The 20,019-nt window shown below is 46.7% G+C and overlaps 1 protein-coding gene across 8 annotated transcripts in view; it reads right to left on the bottom strand.

Moving 5' to 3' along the window:
• Window positions 1-20,019, bottom strand: part of meis2a (Meis homeobox 2a) — a 70,310-nt gene that overhangs the window by 24,832 nt on the left and 25,459 nt on the right. For 7 of the 8 annotated variants that reach the window (XM_057058737.1, XM_057058740.1, XM_057058739.1 and 4 more), the window contains one exon: window positions 14,592-14,737. In XM_057058737.1, the coding sequence (XP_056914717.1) occupies window positions 14,592-14,737 (146 nt within the window). The remainder of the gene's footprint in view (window positions 1-14,591; window positions 14,738-20,019) is intronic. The other variant, XM_057058738.1, reaches the window with a different exon arrangement.

Raw genomic sequence — 20,019 nt, forward strand, 5'->3', positions numbered from 1 at the left:
AATCTGCATTGGATGGAGGCGAGATTGGCACATTTTAAATATAGACTTGCCTTTGTTAATAATGCCACAATTGGCTTCTCTGACAAATGACGATGGGATTGAATGCATATCGGCATTACGGGGACATCAAACAGATATGACAGATGAATCCAGCCGGAGATTCCGGAGCCTGCACGAGTGCTGGGGATACCTGGCTTTTCAGCCGCTGTTTTCTGACAGATTCCGTGTCATTTGTGGAAACATACGGTGAATGAATCATAACTTAAAAGGAATATATGAGAATTTCATGTTAAAATAATTATTTTTCAAATGTTTCTGATAACCGGGAATAGCGCCTGTTTCCTGTGTTTGTTGCATTAAGGCTGATTCAGGGAACCAAATCACGTGAGGACAAACTCATAATTGTAAAAATATACTTTATTCCTTTTAGCTTCAACTCTCAATCTGCTTTTTCCTTTTCTCCTTAAACGGAAAGGAGTTTGGGGAGTTTGTTTTATTATAATGAGCCTCACACAGCTTCCTGACAGCAGGCTGAAAACAGACAAGAATGCCGCATGACTCAGTGATCTAACCCTGCAACTCCCTTCCCCTTCTGCTGATTGCAAACATACAAACACGCGCGCTCATGGAGCCAACTTATAAACACAGCTCGCATGTTGCCAACTGCACGCCCCACATGCCAACCAACCTGTGATAAAAGAAAACGCCAGCGCGTCCATATCTGCATTCAGAACATACCGCTGCACTCCTGCCTCTCTCGCTCCAGCCTCCAGAGTTTCCACCTTAAGCACGAGGGCTCTCGACAGGCTGCATTCTGACAACAATACACCGATGATTGCAAATACAAGGAAGGCGCGGTGGTGAGGCTCACGGCATCTATTATCGAGCAAAAGGGCCCCCAGTCTGTCTGTCTGCCTCTCTGACGGGCTAGCTGGCTGGCTGGTTTGGCAGCTCATCAGCACTAGCGCTGCTGTTGCTGCCACGGCCAGCCACAACAATTGCTGGCTGGGCTCCTGAAGCCAGCTCCTGGCTGTCAGCCAGCAGCCTGTTTGCTCTACACCATTAATTTATGTTCACTAGAGATGGTGCAAGGTTGTAGAGAAGCTCCATGGCATAACTGCCCCGCTCGCCTGCCAAAGCTACGGCTACAGTGAAAGTGGGCGAGGGGAGTCGGCGGGAGCGAGGAATGAATGGAGAGGGAGGATGAGGATGGAGCCCTGGAGGATATGTAAGTTATAGGCATCTGATTGTTCCAAGCTGCATGAGGCTAAATAGCAATCACTCCCACACAATCCCAACGCAGCTCCAGATTTAGCGGATCCGCTTCTAAACGCTACGGTGATCATTTTGCACCACCTTTATCCAATAAAGGAAGCAAAATGCTCGAATAAATTATTGATTATTTGTGTAGAAACGTGACCAAAGCCTCGCCGAGCTCGACCCAGAGACCATTTGAAATTTGCGTGCAGATGCATATGCGCACAAACTGAGCTTGAACCTGGTCGTCTCTGTGGCCTGCAGCCACAGAGATGTGCCTATTTAATCATCAGATCAAGTTCATGGCTTCTTTTTTTTCCACCACACGGCTGCCCCTCCACTTTCAAGAGGAGGAATACGATCCCTCCATCATTTCAGTGGGGGCCAGGTCTGTTCTCGCTCTCTCCCCTTCTCCTTGCCGTACTCCGCGGGCCCCAGCAGCTATCTCTTTCTCTCTGCACGCTAACCCGTCTGGCCTCGTCTCCTTCCCTCCACCTCTCCTCCTCTTCTCTCCTCTCCTCTCATCTCATCTCGTCCCCCTCTTTTCAAAGCTTCCGCTCAAGCTTTAAGCCAGGTCCTAGAGGGCAGGAATTTGGCCTGGTTTTTCAGACCAGTCTGTTGGCTTTGTTGTGGTAACTGCCTGCTCAGGGGCACCCGGCTCTGTTCTGCACCGCTCTCCAGCCCGCCTGAGTTCAACACACAGCCACGCTTGCTACTTGCTCCATTGAAAAGACTTGTAAAGATAACAACTGGGCCTGTTTTAGTAGTTATAATAATTACTACAGACACGTGTTAATGCCTTTTTAAAATAATGGTTTTTGGGATGCTGTGTGTAGGGACATTGAGGAGATCAAGCGGGCGAGCCAGTCAAAATACAAGACCCACCCACTTGTCTGCGCGGGACGATCCTCATCTCCACACTTGTTGGTCATAAAGTCGGTGGGAACGTAGTTAAAGTGTGCTGAATGAGCAAAGCCTCTGAATAAACACCAGCACTGGTTTAATGGGGTGTGTACATATTGTAAAAAGCAATGGCTTTCTAATGAGACATGTAAGAAAAGTCTAAGGTGGAGAAAAAGTTTTTTTTTGTTCCTATTAATGTGATATTATCGCCACTGCAACCCCGACTGTGTAAAAAATCCTTATATTTATTTGTTTATGTTCCATATGCAGTTTTAACACTTTTAATAGTATAGACTACTGGAAACGGTGGAGGGGGCTGATGAACAGACTTGCCTGTTGAGGTCTGTTGGGACCAAGTATTAACATACAGTGTCTCTTTAGGTGTGTCCTCTTTATCTGTTGTGTTCTTTAGACTTCGTTAAACTCCCCAAGCCGGAGCAGTGGGACTGATCTTTCGATTGAAACAGAAACAGATTAATCTGTGGAGAGGCGGACTGAGAAGAGAGAAGCAGTCGGGTTACTCTTCAAATAGAAGCTTCTGAGAGTTCCCACTCGATGCTTCTCCCTTTCACTGTGCATTAAGTTAATGAGCATAAGTATTCAAACACACAACTAGGACCTCTTTTAGCTCTCTCTTTGTAGTCTCTCCCTCTGTCTCTTTAAGGCTCTGCATTCTTGAAAGAAAGGCCAGTACGTTCTAATAGTGAGCCTCGGGACACAACAACAAGAGCACAACCACTTAAAGAGGACAAACAAGAATCCCCCGGGGCCAGCTATGGAATGTCAAGGCAAATTGGACGATATTATAGGACATTTGTAATGTCAATTTTTGTTTTCAGGTCAAAAATCAGAGGCGACAATTGTGTGTAACATTTGTCCATTACAGTGGAAGAAGGGCAGGCCCCCTCCTCCACCGAAAAAACAGCTGCAGGGGACACTTCCTGTTTGCTAATGATGCTAAATGTGTTCAAGTCAACCATGGCAAATTTTCTCTCCCTTTGAAAGGACAGCTGGGATGGAAAGATTTTCTCTCCTCTATTGCCTCCCGTTTCTCCTCTGTCCTCTTCTGGTGAGAGAAGCTCTCAGGCCACGACTGACACGCTCCTCAGATCATGTCCCCGTCAGTGAGAGAAACATGGCTGGCGCTAACCATAGGTGCATTCGTTTGAGAACACAAGTGCTTCCCTGGAACAAAGCCAGCCGAACCCTTATCAGTCACCACCCCGACCAGACCTGTTGTGACTGCTCTTTTTACTGGAATACCACTTTTGCCATTCTCTTTTCATCTATAGGTGTGGAAGTCAAGAGCATTTCTCCTGTCATTGCTCAACACCCGAGGCAGCTGATCGTATGTGCAGAATGACAGACACCCTCATAAGGAGAAGAGAAGAGAGGAGGAGAAGAGGAGCTATGTAGCTTTTAACGCTAATACTAGTCAATCATTAAGGGCATTCTTCCGTCCTCTCTCCTTGTAGTGCTCTTAGGCCCAATCCTGCCCGGGGGCCGAGGTGACCTTCGACCTGGCTGGCCTGCCTAGCTACAGCCCTCTCGTTTGTTAGGGGCTTTATCCACTGACAAAGCAGTCAGGAAGTTGGCAGCCACCCAGCAGCCCCATGGGATGATGACCATCAGCTAGCTCAGCTTACCGCTTATTACAGGATGGTGGGGAGCATGTGTGTTTTGTGTGTCTGTCTGTGGGTGCGCTTGTTCCCTCGCATGCACTGGTGTTCACACACGCATCTGCATGCCTGTTTGGCAAATTTAACGCAAATGTAGGAGGAGCAACAAAATCAGTGTCTGACCTTTTTTTATGTGTCTCGGTATTTTTTTCCCCCCACACCGATAGCTAATGACACGCAGAGAATAACCCTGGAAGCTACAAACGTCCCTGTCTCCAAGCTAACCCGATCAGCTACGCATGTTAGCAACAATCAGGCAACCTTCCAGCCACTGGACTCAGGGGACCCCAGCACACTTCTCTCTCGCTCTCTTTCTGCCTGTTCCCTCCTCCTCTTCTCCGCAGCCTGCTCATCAGAGCGCTCAGAACAGCTCACTGAAACATTATATCATAAGACGCTGTAGTTTCACTCACACCACTCCATAAAAGTCAGGTAATTCATACTTCATTTATATATCTTGCCATTAATAAAGCTGATGAACTTTTACTCCTTAAATCTAATGGGCCATTCCGCCATGACTGCGAGCGGTGCTTACCGTGTTCCCAGCCGCTCTACGCCTGTCTCGCCACTTTCTTTTCCTATATGGGCGCTAGGGAGAAAGCTAATTCACAGCTCATGTACAATATTTTATGGGTGAAGAGAGAAAAAGTAGGGTTTTTAGGACTTTTGTCTGACCTTTGTCACGGACGAGCCACGACACACACCACATTATGAGCTCTTACACTTTCTGGTTCTTCCCTATGTCTCTGTCTCTATCTGGGTACAATATAAGGTCACTGACCTCCGGCTCTAAGGCAAGGCAGGATGGCTCCCCATCCCGAAGGCTGTTGACAAGCATCTGTGTTCTTTTCAACAACTCGTTGAACCGCCACACTACCCCTTCCCTTCTCAGGAATGTAACACAACCGCTCACTGAGGTAACCCAAGCCCCTCCCCTCGTCCATCATTTTACAGAATGAGCAAGGCATGGGGGGGGAGAGGGAAAGAAATGCAAAATCTAGACCAACTGGGGGTGTAAAGACAGCACTACCCGGTCTTCCAATGTCACTGTTGCTTTCTATTTATCTCTTGGTTCATAGAGGCGCTTCTAGTCCACTGGCTGTGGAATAATTAATGATGCAATTGAGTCCAGCAGAGGACTTTGACCAGCAGGAGCTGTTCCTGCGAGCCGCGTTAGCTGTTTCATAAAGAACAGGAAAACAGCAGAAGACAAAGACAACGGGAGACAGATGGGTCCAGGAAAAGAGCAGCTAGGCGGTTAGAAAAGGAGAATGTTAATAGTCCGTTCCCCAACGTGCTTTTACACAGTCTTCTTTTCTGTTTTCTTCCTCCTTCTAGTCTAATCCTGCCCCATCCCCCTCTCCTCTCCTCCATCCTGATGCCGGGATTGGGGGGCCTGACCTGTCTGGTGATTGATGGTAATGTCTCAGGAAGTCATTTTCCCGACAGCACCCTGCCGCCTTTCACCAGGCCTGGTGCAGAGGTGAACCCATCACATGGATGCTTTTAACTCTTTGCTTACTCTACCCTGCTTTCTCTGATCCGTCTATCTCCCTCCGTATCGTACCCTCACCCTGGCAACTCCCACAGCTGAACCACCTACTTCTAGCGCCAGGACAATGGCGAACAGCTGATTATGAGAATTATTTCCAGCTTGATACAGAGATTAGATAATGAAAATCAAAGGCCATATGAAGGAGCATCTACCAAGTGGCCCCTTTGACAGGATTCTGAGGATGGATCCTCACAAATCCATTATTGCCAGTGCTTTCCACCTCCATTACAGTAATTAAGACATGGTTCCAATGTGAGGAATGCTTTCTATGCGCTGGAATTGCTAACATCTGCCACATCTCCGCTCCATGTGTCAGAGCGGAGCTTTCTTGAACACAGACGCAGCCTCTCAGCTTCCTCTCTCCGTCTTGCACCCCCAATTCTTCACCACCGCTCTCCGCATTTATTTTCTTAATTCAACTCAAACTGTGCCTTAAAGAGATCCCTCTCTGTTTGAGTCCAAATAACCTAAAATGATCCGTGAAAAGCTTCCCGGTTCCCGTTTTCAACAGGCTTCATTAGTTTTTAATATCTAGCCAAGGAAGGGATGAGAAAATGGCAGCGAGATAATCAATGGAAAGGAGCTGGTAGCCTATTAATCTCCCCCAAAGGATTGTGGGTTAATACACACTCTTGCATAGGCAAGCACGGCTGTGTGGGGAACACATCTGTCTGCCTGGATGGGCTACTTAATGAAACAGCCTGCGTTTGGCTGCTGAGATGGATGTCGTTCCACCAGTGAAAAATGAGTTCCCTCTCCCTGTGCTGAGCCACACATGATAGGGCTCTATTCAATCCGCTGGAGACCTGACAGCGTCCCCGTGTGAGAGCAGCTTAAACAATGAGGGTGCCGGGTAGGACAGGCAACGCATGGCCACCAGAGCAAGTCTCCATGGAGATCATATCAGGGAACCCTAATGGAACAAAAGTCTGACTGATCTGGGCAGGGAGGGAAAGTTTAGAAGTAGCACAGCGCAAAGATAAGGAAGAAGACAGCAGATGAAGGCTAGGCCTGCTGGGATTTAGAAAGGGACTGAGGGTTTGAGTGACAGTGTTGGTGTTTGAAAACACCGGTGCGTGTGCATGCGTGTTCACCAGGGCACGCGCGCACGTCCCGTGGCGGTGTGGGACGTGACCCCTGATCAGGGAGTCCTGTAACAGGAGCTCACCTCCGGTTCTGTGAGCTCTCCTCTGACTGTGCTAAACAGCCACCTGAAGACAGGATTAGCTATTGTGACCTGGCCACAGAGGTAACTGAACTACGCCTCCGGGGACAGACGTGAAACGCACACTGTCACGTGTCACAGAGACACAGCCAGGTGGAGAGGGACACACAATGAAAAATAACTTGGCCTAAGTATTGCACTTGACAACAACTTAGCCACATTTATGGGAATATATCAACAGTTTCACCGTGTGAGTGGGTCGATGATAGGAGCAAAACAAGGATTTTCGGGGAATACTAATGATATGGGGAATATTCAATATATATATATATATATATAGTATACATATACTGGTAAGAACACTGCCCGAGCACGTCTTCCGACAGTGGAGACAGACGTGGTGGAGGATATAGGTTTAAAATAAACCTATAAACTCAGGGAGGGTAGGCCAGGTGGCGGAGAGGGATTGTAGGAGCAAACAGGACACTTATAAGAGGATGAATGCAGTTGGATCCAGTGAAATGTTGAGCGAGCCGAGGTGAAGGTGTCAGTGGTGTTTGCTGTTGTCTAGTGAAAACAAAGCGGCAGACTCTAAGAGGATTGTGCAACCTAACCTAGAGCCTTGGGGTAGCAGAGATTTGTGCCTGTGCAGAAATTGATGGCTGTCAGCTCCTCTGTGCCTCAACTCTGACAGTATGCATCCATACGTGTTACCGTGGGCACATACGAGCACGCATGCTGCGCTGTAACAAATGAGCTGTGCTTAATTTACCACTGATTATGCGGGCTGCTGATGCCCCAAACCCCTTTGAACTTGTAATTGCCCCGGGTTTCATTAATGAACATTAAGGAGGATTCAGAAATGTGTGGCTAATTACACATTTGCCCCTTTTTAATTTCTTCATCTTTCTGAGAAAGGGGGAAAGGAGGAGCAGCGTTGTAGTAGGAGGACGAGCGCCAAGAAGGATGGGTTGGGAGGCATGCACTGGCGTTGTCGCCTGTTTTATCAGTATAATTGTACAAGCTGGTTTATGGGTTTTACAGGGGCGCTTTGTGTGTCATTCTCTGGAGCCCCGGGGATATCAGGGACTAGCTTTCCCCATGATCAATATTCAGAGATTCACATCTAGAGCCAAGACCTGCTCTGCCTGGATTTGGATTTATATATACTTATTTACACTCTTTTTGAATTTATTTATGCAATTTTTTTCTCTTTGTTCTCATCATCATCCATCCAGACGCCTTTTCTTATCTGCATGTGGTGGAGCTATTTTTGATACCAGCTTTGTTATCCATCACACGTGCTTATTTCTACAGCCTTCTCATCTTCCTGGGCTGCAGAGAAATCCAGACATTTGAAGAGAATGAGGTTTGGTCCATGCGGAAAAAAATAGGGACACCGACGACATATGGCTCGATATAAGCTGGAGCGCTTGAGCAATGGTGTATTCTGGGTAAATGGCTGCAGCACTGGGAGGGTCCACCGAGGCTTGTCGAGGGGGAAGAGTCTGGGAAAAGAGCAACAAATTGACCCGCTCAGCCTCGGACTTTGATGTGGACTGGGCTGTCTCTTAAAAATCAGTCCATATGTTCAGGGGAGGATATCTGAGGGGGTGGGGGGGGAATGAAAAGGTGAGGAAGTGGGGGGAAGAGGTGAGAACAAGAGACATGGCTCCCAGTTATAAGGAGCCCACTGTGCAGGAATCCCACAGCCTGCCACTGGACTGGCAAAACAAAAGAATGTATGTGCGCGAGAGGAAGGTGAGGGGCAGAGAAAAAAATGGCTGGAGCAGGATCTGGTGCAGCCAGGGTCCCATGACAAACCAAACAGGGAAACATCAGGTCTGTTTTTGATTTCCGCCCCATACCTTCATCCCTCAAACCTTTTCTATCTGTTCCTCCTTGCCTCCTTTTGGCCTGGTTTGCCGTTTCCATGCGTGTGCTGCTCCTATTCCCCTTTGCATTTTTTTTTTCTTTTGGTGTGAGATGAATATCAAAGCACTACTGCACCAACTTGGAGGCTTGCAGCAAAATCTCATTGGCGTCCGAGATCCGCTGGCATGCTAGCAGTCGCCGCTCTAGCTCCTCTTGCCACAACCCCACAATCAACTGTGGGAAGATGAGGCTAGCCTGCAGGGTGGTACCTCTGCACGGGTAATTTAAGAAAACTAGCTCCAAGAATGAAACCAAAATCCTCTTATGGACTTATAGGGAACACAACCAAAACATGCTACCAGCATCTTAATAACTGCTTTCCCACCAGGGGCATATATGCTAACACAGGCTACACATGATGTCATTCAGCCTTATTTCTTACAGAGTCAGCTCAGCCAGACCCCAGCGAACAGATTTGTGTTATGACTACAGCAGCGGCGGACTGCCTTGCCGTGCTAAAGGGAGGGAAACATCCCCCTTCTGGGGCCTTTTCTCAGTGGGCCTTAAAAGAAGTTTCCTCTGCTCTTTTTTTTTTGCAATAGCAAACATGTCTGCGAGTGTTCTTGGAAGGGTTCTCTATGTACGGAGCTGTGAGTTTATAAATCTGACCTCCACGGGATTCTGCTGCGGTCAGGACACAGGCAGTCACCCCTGCCGGGGGCCAAACTCCTGCTGTGCTCCAAGACTTCCATGACACTGATGTTGCGCATGGAATATTATATTAAATCTAATATATATTCTATAGTTGGACTGTATTTATTTTGCTCATATGCTTGGGTTTGGCCTTGTTTTCATCGTTTTTTCTCAAATCTTGCTCCTTCACACAGCTTATTCACCTCCATACAGTGGGAACATGGCACAAGCAGTCCCTTCCCAGAAAGCACTCATCTCAGCTGACAGGGCTGAAAATTAACAGGGAGGGTGGAGAAGTATTGGAATATGCAAAAATTGCTGCATTTACATGAGTAAAATGGCGCTCCGCTTGTAAATGACATGGAAAGGGAACACACAACAATAACCACATGGCAGCACGTGCATGGCTAATGTGCTTGGTTTTATGTGCGGCCCGATTCGATGTAGGGTCAGTTCACACTGGAACTTTCACAGATCTGGCTTGGAGGTGAAGTGTGATGTTCTGATGCAGAGGCATGAAATAAACTGGGATTTATTGCTTTCTAATGCAGCACTAAAGCTGTGGAACAGCTACCAGCTCAGCCAGAGCCTACTGTAAACAGAGCTGTGACATGCTAACACTGGGAAATCACCACAAAGCCGCTCTGCTCTGAAATGGCAAAGTTGATGCGGTCTGCCATATAATTATACAGCCTGTGAAAATGGGATGTCGCTAGCTCTCCCCCAGCACTTCTAAATCTTCACTCTGTTCTCTGGGCTCTTGAAAACAACAACTTCATCACATGAGTTCCAGCATGGGTGATGGCGATGAAAATAAAAAGAATAATTATGTTGCCGTCGTTGCCACTCTGCAGCCCGACTGTCTGTGTTTGCTGTGACAGACAGACAGAGGTGGCCCACTTGTGGAAGAACAGATGGCAGACTGAGGTGGGCTGTGTCTCTGCTCTGCAGCAGCCAGTGCTGGAGAACAGTGACTAGACAATAGCCAGGCACAACACCCCCTTCCCAACACACACCATCACCACCACCGACGATCCTCTCCGCAGATCTTCTCCTTAACAATGACTTTTAAATATTTCTGCACTAAATGTCGCTAAATTATGCTGTCATATTGACACTGAGGTCTCTTTTGTAAACCCACAAAGCAGTAAGCCTTACAGGCAATGTGATGACTCTTTTTCTCCCCTCGCTGATCGTCACACACACTCGGGCAGCGGCAGTGAACCAAACGGTCGCCTGGCTTTCTACGGGTGATTGGAGAGCTGACTTTTGGGCTCCAACGCAAACAAGCACATGACAGATTAGTGTGTGGGCCTCCTCCAGAGCTTCCAGCTCTGTGACCCTTAGGAGCCCCCTCTTTAGGAGACTTTAGGAGACCCCTCCCCACTCGTTCTTTGTCTCCACCCTCCCCTCATCCAAAGTCTAAGAACGTTGAAAAGCAAACAGCTTTTGAAACAGTTAGCTAAAACCAATGCCACTCACAATTGCTAAAATCAAACAAATCAGACAAATAAAGTCACCAAACGGTGAAAAGTTTTTTGTTTTAAGAGAAAAAGATAAAGTTGAATCCAAAAAAATTAATTCAACAGTTTTTGACAGCTTAGAGGGAGAAATAGCTCAGGTATTTCAAACTGTTAGCAGATGTGCATCCCCACCAGTTAAATGGTAACAACACACAATGATTAGATGGACTGGAGGAGCTTAAACAAAACTGGGGATACTACAGAGCAAACTGTTTAGTCTACGCCGAGAACATGCCCTCTCTTTTCAAATGGATGGACTCGTACACTTGTTTATCATACAGGACAAACATCCGTTGCCAGGGTTCGGCCTTGCCTGCACACATGTCTTGTGAATGACCCTGGCGGACTCTTTTATGTGCATCTATAAAGGGCAGCCAGGAGGGCTCGACCTGGCGATGACACCCCGTCGCCATGGAGACCAACGCTATGCCGGGCTAAGATTGGTGTTTGGTGGCGGCAGGGACGCGGGGGTAGCCACTGTCACGGGTGTCTAATGAGGTTTTCTGCCCAATACACTCATCACATGGCGTGAGTGTGGTTGACACCTGCATATTCACACAGCGCCCCTACAGACCCAGAATATGTTTATGGTCACCTAACAAGAAACATATTTATGTCTAACCTCATCTACGCACACGGTATTCCACTCAAACGGCGGTTTTAAAGTTCACAGCTGAAGGCTTTTCCAAATAACACTTCCCTTCAAAGGAGCCCAGGGGACCAATACACCTGGCTTAACAGCTTAACAGAAATTCCCCCAAACACCCCGGCCAAAGGGTGTCCCGAAACAAAACCCGAGAAGCTTGATACCTCCTACGGATCCCCACTTACTGACCAGACTGGCCACTCCGTGCCTCCCTCCCACCATCTATCTAGCACACGCGCTCTCCGCTGGCCTAGTTTGCTTCTTAGGTCTCTTATTTATTTTCAGATGTGTTTGAGGGTTTACCCTTGTCAAAGGCAAGGCCACAGTCCCAGAATGGTATCTTTGGATTTGAGTGCTTCCTGTTTTCATTGCGAGGCCGACCCTTGTCTTTACAAGGGTGAGTAGGAGCTTACAGGGGGCTGGCAGGGGGTGAGAGAGAAGAAGGCCAGGGGCACCTGGGGGCTAATTGTAGATTTTAGAGTTTTCACCAAACAAAAGGACATTGCTTGCACCATCTGCAAAAATCTCTATTTTCACTTCATTATCTACCCTATTATTTCTAAACCCATATCCTCAAGTGCAGTTTTGTTGCCAGTGCTTTTGAAGCGCTCTAGAACATTTTACCCCTAACAGTGAAGTTTACCTTTCAGATAACATAATCTCCCTGCAGTATTGAAAAGCTTATACCAACAGTCTGGGATTTTCCTAGCCCTAATGTGGCTGGAAGACATCCAGAAACACATGGAGAGGGAGGGGGGAATTAGAAAGAGAGAAAGACATGGGAGTGGGAGGGATAGAAAGGGGATTGGAGAGACCGGCTGACCCTCTTCTGCCGGCTAACTCCAGCTGATCTGTCCAGCCATTTGTCAGTATATGGGGCATTTAGGGTTGTTACCTCAAATGCACTCTGTACAGTCAGCTTGAATATAGCTAGAATTAAATCTATATGTGTCCTTTAATATATCCTCTCATTTGGGATGAGGGACACACAAAGATTACTTCACAATCATGTGATGACACTTTGTAATTTCTTCCAGGCAAATATGGTGCACAGAGGGCTTGAAGGAGATAGGGAGAGGGCAATTTTGTTATACTGAATCCAAAAGCCAACATTTGTTACTATTGGCCTCTGTTGTTTTTCTGTGTGCGAGCACAGGGGGGTCGAGTCCTTTTGAGCTTTTCAGAAGAACTGACAATGGCTGGGTGTTGAGAACATATGTAGAGAGACCCCTGTGGCTCATGGACGAGGAGCTCCATGCTGGCCCTCACAGTTTGAGAAAATACAAGGCCGCTCCTTTCACTCCTCACCCCTCAGTTAATGAATGCATGAATAGCAGAATGCCACTATAGGCCATTCAGGGGCCAAAGTCCCCAAGAATTCACCCTTGCACAAATGCATCCAGCAATAGCAAATACATTTGCTTAACAAATTAAAAGAAAGAAGAATCGTGTGTGTGTGTGTGTGCGTGTGCGTGTGTGTGTGTGTGTGTTGTGTGTGTGTGTGTGTGTGTGTGTGTGTGTGTGTGTGTGTGTGTGTAAAAGAGGGAGAGAGTTTATGGGTGGGAGAATTTGATGGTGAGAAGAGAAGGGGGATAATTCAATTAGTCCTCTTCCTCAGTAGGGAAATGAAGGCAGGTTAAAAGGGAGGGATTGTTATTTGAACAAAAGAAACAAATAAAGATTGGAGAGAACATGTAGGAGCAGTGGATGCGATAAAGGGGAGCAAGACAGAGAAAACGAGGGCCTTGAAAGCTCTCTGAATGAACTGGGCAAAAAATGTGCCTGTGCCCAACACTGGGGTTTCCCCCCTCTCCTTTCCCTTTCACCTTTTTAACTGAATTTTAAACAATTCTAAAGAAATGACTAATTTTTGGACCACCGCAGCAGTGTTTCCATTTCCATTTATTTAAAGTTTGATTGTCAGGAGATGATGCAACATCTCTTTTCCATCTGCTGCCCCCAGCAGTAGCAATTAAGATAATAATATTACAACCCGAAATGTATTAGAAGTATAACAATGTAGTTCCAAGGCAAAAATTCCTGGATTTGAACACACCTAAAATAAATAATAAAATTTAGAATACAATTTGTTCCCTTCAAGCGCAAATAAATTGCCACTATAAAAAAAAAAAAAACGGTGTCGCGCCTGCCCTGAACGTGTGAATGGAAGCGGGTTTGTTTAGTGTGGTGCGAGGTCTGGGAGTCAGGGAGAGATGGAGCTGTGAACAGCTGTGAAGTCATTTTGATAATGACGGGAATAATAAGCACGCAGACTGGCGTGGTGGAACTGCTAAGGCCTGCAAGGCTCAGGGCTTTGCTGTTGCAGCTTCACTGCTCCTGAATAGATAAAAGTGATTAAAGCACTCCTGATTATCCCTGACCAATATGTAATGGATTTACAGCCCTTTCAATTAGACCGTATTTGCTGGCCACACATTACTTCGGCTTTTGGTTCGGTAATCAGGGTACAAGGGCCATTGGTAAGGAGCGGGCACTGGGAAAGAAAGGGGGAAGCAGGGGAGACCCGAGTTACAATTGTGCAGCTCTTTCTTCTTTTACTCTCACACTCTTTTTATTGTCCTGCCATCTCTGGGACATGTGAGCAGCTTGTGTCCTGCATCACAGCCGACTCCTCCTGAAATCTGACCTGTGTTGCAAAATCAATACAGCCTGATGTTCTGATAATGTCCTGACATTAGTGAAGGGTGTGTGAGCGCGTGTACCAGCGCGCGTACTAGCGATTGAATCGCGTAATCTAATTGTAATTTAGGCACATGTGTTGCTACTTGAGTTGCTTGAAGTGTTGGTTGCTTGGAGAGCACAGAAAACAATAGAGAAAAAAGGTTTATTTGAGCAGGATTTATTGGGGAAACTGCAGGCATACAGTGGACATCCTGTTGTGTTTTAGATTGCTCTACCACCTGGCCCTGTGACCAGCTGCTGACAAAATCTTCCCATCGTTGCACATGTTGCATCTTCACCGTCATGCCCTTCGTTTTGCAACCGTGCTTAACTAGGAAAATAGGTAATTGCCGTGGATTAATTACCAAATACCCCTGCATCTGTGCTGGGACCTACTCTGTGCTGTAGAAAAAGAGCTCAGAGTGTGTTGAGGGGAGTAAACAATCCAAACTGATTAGATTGACCTGGTCACTGTGTTCCTCTGACAGCTGGCTGACAGGTGAGCATCACAGCACTGCTGTCACTTACTCCTTCACTAATGATTGTGTGACAGGTGTGTCTGTGTGTGTGTGTGTCCTCTGTATGGGACGTTTATTTAGGTTTAGGTTCTTACCGTGAGATGTTGGAAAAGCCACGCCCTCATGATGTTGGTGGCCACCTTGGGGAAGATGCCGCGCTTTTTCTGCCTCCTCTTGTCTTTTTCCGGATCATCGTCGTCCCCTGTGCCAGGTGATGCAACGCTGTTGTCTAAGCCATCTCCTGGACGGAAACCAAAGCCAGCATTAAATAACATCGCGGGCAACGCCACAGACTGAGAGCACAAAAGTAAAATCCACAAGAAGCCGAAACTAAAATGGAGAAAGTCGAGGCTCACGAAGTTTAAGGCACGTGGAAGATGGATATATGGACAAATACCACAAATGCCTATGAAAGAATTCAAAAGCTCTGTGGTGCGGCTGCAGCAAAGCCCGTGTTGTGTAGAAAAGATATGGAGGCTGGGGGATTTAGAGCCTTAGATGAAGGCCTGTACAGTGGGTGAGGAATTTAGACATAGGCCTTGCAGAGTTTGTCTATATTCTGGAGCACAGAAGAGGGGAACGGACGTTATTAACTCGACTGTTATGGTTGGACGATGAAACATTGGGTTCCTTGTTGGAGAACTGCACTGAAACGAGGAAAAACTGGAGCAAGGCAACAACAAAAAGGAGAGGGAGCCTTCGCATACAGTAGAGACTTGAGCTCATAACATTAATTCAATTAAATTTGCATGCTTGACAGAATGTGGAGCAGTTTTCATAGTTTGAAGAAAGCCAAAGGGGACGGGAAGGAGTTAGGCCCACATGTCCAGCAATACCGGACACATGCTCGCCCAGAAACACCATAATTCACAGCATCCATTTGAGATGCACAAATATTAAAGTAGGGATGTGATTTGGGGTTGCTCATTGTTGCACTTCGATGCACATAATGGACTCGTCTGCCCCCCTCCTCCCCATAGAACCCGACTCTCTTAGGCCTCCACTCCCACTCCTTTCCCTCGCAGCAACCCCTCCCCATTCCGCCAGAAGATTAGCATGACAGACCAGTGGCGGCTTTGCCTGCATTAATGTCCGTCACTGTTTGATTTCAAGAGGAAAACATGCGCACGCACACACACACACACACACACACACACACACACACACACAGAATTTCTCCTTCAAATCTAACTTTCAATCTTTGTCCCTTGCCTTTTCCTTGTTCGGCTTCCTCCGGCATTAATTGTGCATTAGCAAAAATGATTTACTTTTAACAGTCATAGTTATTTTTTCTTGCCCCCGGGCACAAATGCCTTGAAAGCCTTCCTTGAGGGCATCTAAATTATGTATCTGAAAAACTCCTCCACTAAGACAGTGAAGGACCCGGACACTCAAAATCTAGCCTCAGATGTCTTCCTGTTTTTAGTGAGGCATCAATCACAACCACCTATACATGTCGTAATCTTGCATAAATATTTGAACTAATAAAATTAAAAGGGGCGAAAGAAAAAGGATCTGACTGGTGGCATAATCAAATGCAAAATAAATGAATAATACAAGGACAGCAGGGGCCCTCTCTTCTAACTACTTTCCCTACTTTCTTTATCTTCTTTCTCTGCCTTGTTTTTCCCGTTTTTGTTCCCTCTTTTTGTGCACAGTGTTTTCCTTCCACATCATTAGCGCAGAGCCACACGAAACAGGAAAACAGAAGGGCCGACTTTGTGCTCCCTGTGTGAAGTTAGAGAAGCAACAGCCCATCTGAAGGACATATGGGAATAGGGACAGACTAGGGGTGTTGTAATCGTAGAATGGGAATTCATTAGAGGCAAATGCCGTAAATCCCAGGCTAAGTATGAATCCTTGTTCAGGAAAGCCTAAAACAATAAACTTTGGTCTGGCCATTGCCCTCCTCTGGCTGTGAAGGGGCTTCCTGAGAAATGTGACCCAGAAGGAAGTCAAGTCTGACTCCCCCAGTTTGCTTCCAAACTTCAATAACAACACAACTAGTGAGCTGTGAATGTCAACCACCCTCCTCTTGTTTCTCCACCTTGAAGTTCCAGTGAATGAAGTTGTAACACAGTTTGGTTTGTTTGTTTGCATGCCGCTAGCCTCGATGTTGATTTTTAAGCTAGCCTCCAAATCCCCACTCCTGCTGTGAGCGGTCAGGCTCATCCAATGGAACCACACAGTGGCCAAAAGGCTGGCAGATTAATTTTATTGACATTTCCATTTTCACTGCAATGCGATAGCCTCCCTCCAGCCTGGGCCAGAGCGACCCATGCGTATTTACAGACTGACCTGTCACTTCATTACCGAGCATGCTTGCCCTTGCCTGCAAAGGTGAAACCAGACTCCAAGGCTTGCGACTTCGCTCTCTCTCTGCTGTGTGTCGTGCCTTATGTTTACCCAGATTAAACGTGTGACATCAAAAGCGATTCCTGATTATTTTTATAAAGGTTTTACGTTTCTACGCAAAGTGCATTAATAAAGAACAAAGGCAGAACAAAGCTAAAAAGAAAGGAGAAATAAAACATACAAAGAGGGGAAAGAAGAACAAACATTAGAAGAGAGAGAAAGAAAAAAGAAGAAAGAAGACCCAACTTGCACAACCTCATTACATTTAAAGGAGAGCTGGTGCTTTGCATCCACCCCCACTTCTTTCTTATGAGCAAGAGAAGGAACGCTGCAGGGCAAATTGTCCCAAACGCTAATGGTTTCTGACTGTTCCCTGGCAACTCTGCCATTCTAACCTGTGTGGATGTGCACTCTGAGAAAAAAAAATGGGTAAAGAAAAAAGTGCAGGGCAGAGCAGGGGGAAGCGTCCCATCATCTGGCCATGTGACACAGATGGGGGTTGGCTATTAGGAGGCAGCCGAAAGGCCTCGGGGAGCCGAGGTGCTGGAGTGTAGCCCCAGGCACTTTTGGAAAAGCAGCGCCCTTGGAGACGGAAAAAAAGACAGCCCCCCACCCCTCCTTCTGTCTTCCCTCACTCTTTGCTGCTCTCGTCTCTCACCCGCTACACCAATATCTTGACGTAAAGTGCTTGCTGGGAAACTTTGTGCATATGTTCTATGCAAAGAATCTGAGATGGCGTAATCAAGCTAGATGAAAGACAATGACCAGAAACAATAAGGAAGAGAGAGTGAAAGAAAATGCTAGCCAACAAACAAGCACGCAGGTCCAAGAGCACATTACACTCACATACATTCCCTCTCTCATCTCATCACCAGTGGGTGGTTATTAAAAATGCATTCACATATATCTCCCTGTGAGTAAATTGGTCTCAGGGCTGCGCTCATTAACGGGTTGGGAAAGGACTGTAAACACACACGGCAACTCTGCTTATCTAATGTTGGCACATTCGGGCTCGCTACAGGATTTTGTGCCCAAAGAACTGATTTAACACAAAATGTTCTACAGTCTGTGCTGAAGAAGGGGGGGGTGTAAGATTTGGAGAAGGCCTAATGATGCTGGAGATCATGCTTCATGTCCAGGAGGCACGCTGGCCCTGGGGGAGTCACCAAAGTCTTGTCAACCCTGGGAGCATTATGGATATGACTGTGAGTAACACATATCCAAACCCTGTCAGGACACCAAGAATGCCTCCCTGCCCTTTGTTGTTGAATGCTGCTCCATCCTAGCATCATAGCCAGTAACTTATGAAACAACGCTACAGATTTAACCGTCTCTGTACTATTAATACACCTACTAGACAGCCTCTAGACAAACTTTTGCATATTATTCCGTGGCCTGCGCAGTGATTTTGCACTGGGAGGCCCCAGCATTTGTTTCAGGGTAATGAAGCAAGAGTGTAGAGGCAGTGGCTTATGGAAGCTGTGGTTAAAGTGACTAATTACAACAGACCCCCCAAGCCCCCTGTCAGCCCAAACTAGTCAACTGTGCTCAGTCAAGCTCAAACAAATGAGAATACAACCTGTGAGGAAAGTTATAAGAAAAAGATGAGTAGATATGGGATAGAAACAATGGGAACCAGGGCTCTTTTGGCCTTCTCTGCTTTACCATAGGGCTCCAACCCTCCCTCCAATGCCCTTCCATTACACCACCTCTCGCCCCATAGGCCTGGCCACAGAGAATGAAGAGAAAAGAAGAGAGGGATTTAGAGCCTTCCTTTCCCCTCTTTTTCTCCTCAACTTTTCAGCCAACATAAGCGCCGTTTAGCACATTCAGTCCCCCAAATGGAAGCGAATGAGTGAAGCCGCGGGGGCTCCTCTTTTGTTCGTCCGGTTACCCCTTTTATTTACTCTGGATTTACGAAGGGGTCTTTGCCGGCTCTGGGACCACATGCTCTTGATGCACACATACACACACACACATTCGCACCCACCTTCTCTCACATACAGACATACACAAATGTACTGGTTCTGTTCACATGAGTGGAATTGTCAGCACACACCCTGTAATGACAGAGAATTATGGCTCACCAGCATGTAAGCAATATGCTTTATGTATATGTATTATTAAACACAGACAATAGTTAAAGAAAGTAATCATTTTTAACTAACAAATATTTCACTGTTTGTACCAATAAGTAGCCCATCAGTGCTCTTGAACACCTTCAACACACCATATGGCTCACTGCAATCATTGGTACAGTAGATGAGGGATCTAAAGTAAACTGTTTCTGTGGGGCTGCACCACCACAGCCTGTGTTTTACGCTGATTATTTCCTGATCTGTGCTTAAACAGGCAGCAGCCCCTAGCACTGGACCATAAAACAACAGCTTAGTAAACAGCAAGCATGCTGACAAATTGGTAGCGCTCAGGCTGTAGTCATTAACAGCCCTAAAACCTGTCAGTACAATTACAGCAAACTCTCTCATTCAGCCTGTCTCCTTGCGAAAGTCAGTTGTCACAACCCACCTCCTATTTACTGCCCACTCTTACCACATGAACAACGGCTAAAGGTGAAGGACACAAGACTGCTGTGTTTGGCTCTCTCTTCCAGTGGTCATAGAGCCCAAGAGAAATGAGGTGAAAGCCTCCATTTCAGATGCAGCTGTATCTGCATCCTGAGTGGCACGACTGAGTGGTTCCCTTTACGCGAGAAGTAATGTGTAGTTGTCTTCCCCCAAAAACACATCATTAAGTGTTCCCTTAAATGAAGTGGAATAAGAGCTTCTAATTAGATGTTTTTTTTCCTATGTGTGGGGAAGCGAAGCAGTCAGGCAGTAAGAAAGGCAAAGAGGGAAGGACGAAGGGTGGTAGCAGGGGTAGTTTTGAGGGGGTAGTTGCTCAACGGATCCTGTACCTCCTCTTCTCCCTCCCTTACCCGCCCTTTCTCTAAACTCCCTAACCCTGCCATCAGGCAGATATCTCTCTGTCATCCCAGGAATGCTGGAGATAACTATCGCCTCTCAGTGATACAAGGCCTCTCTCCTCTCACAGTCACAATGTTGACCCCACTGTGCACATCCCTACCATAGAGGGCAAGGTTGAAGTGAAGAGAGCACAAAAAAGACAGGGGAGGGGATGTGCTGGAGGTAAAACCTGGTTTTAACAACC

This window comes from Takifugu flavidus, chromosome 16 (genome assembly GCF_003711565.1).
Source record: "Takifugu flavidus isolate HTHZ2018 chromosome 16, ASM371156v2, whole genome shotgun sequence".
NCBI lineage: Eukaryota > Metazoa > Chordata > Actinopteri > Tetraodontiformes > Tetraodontidae > Takifugu > Takifugu flavidus.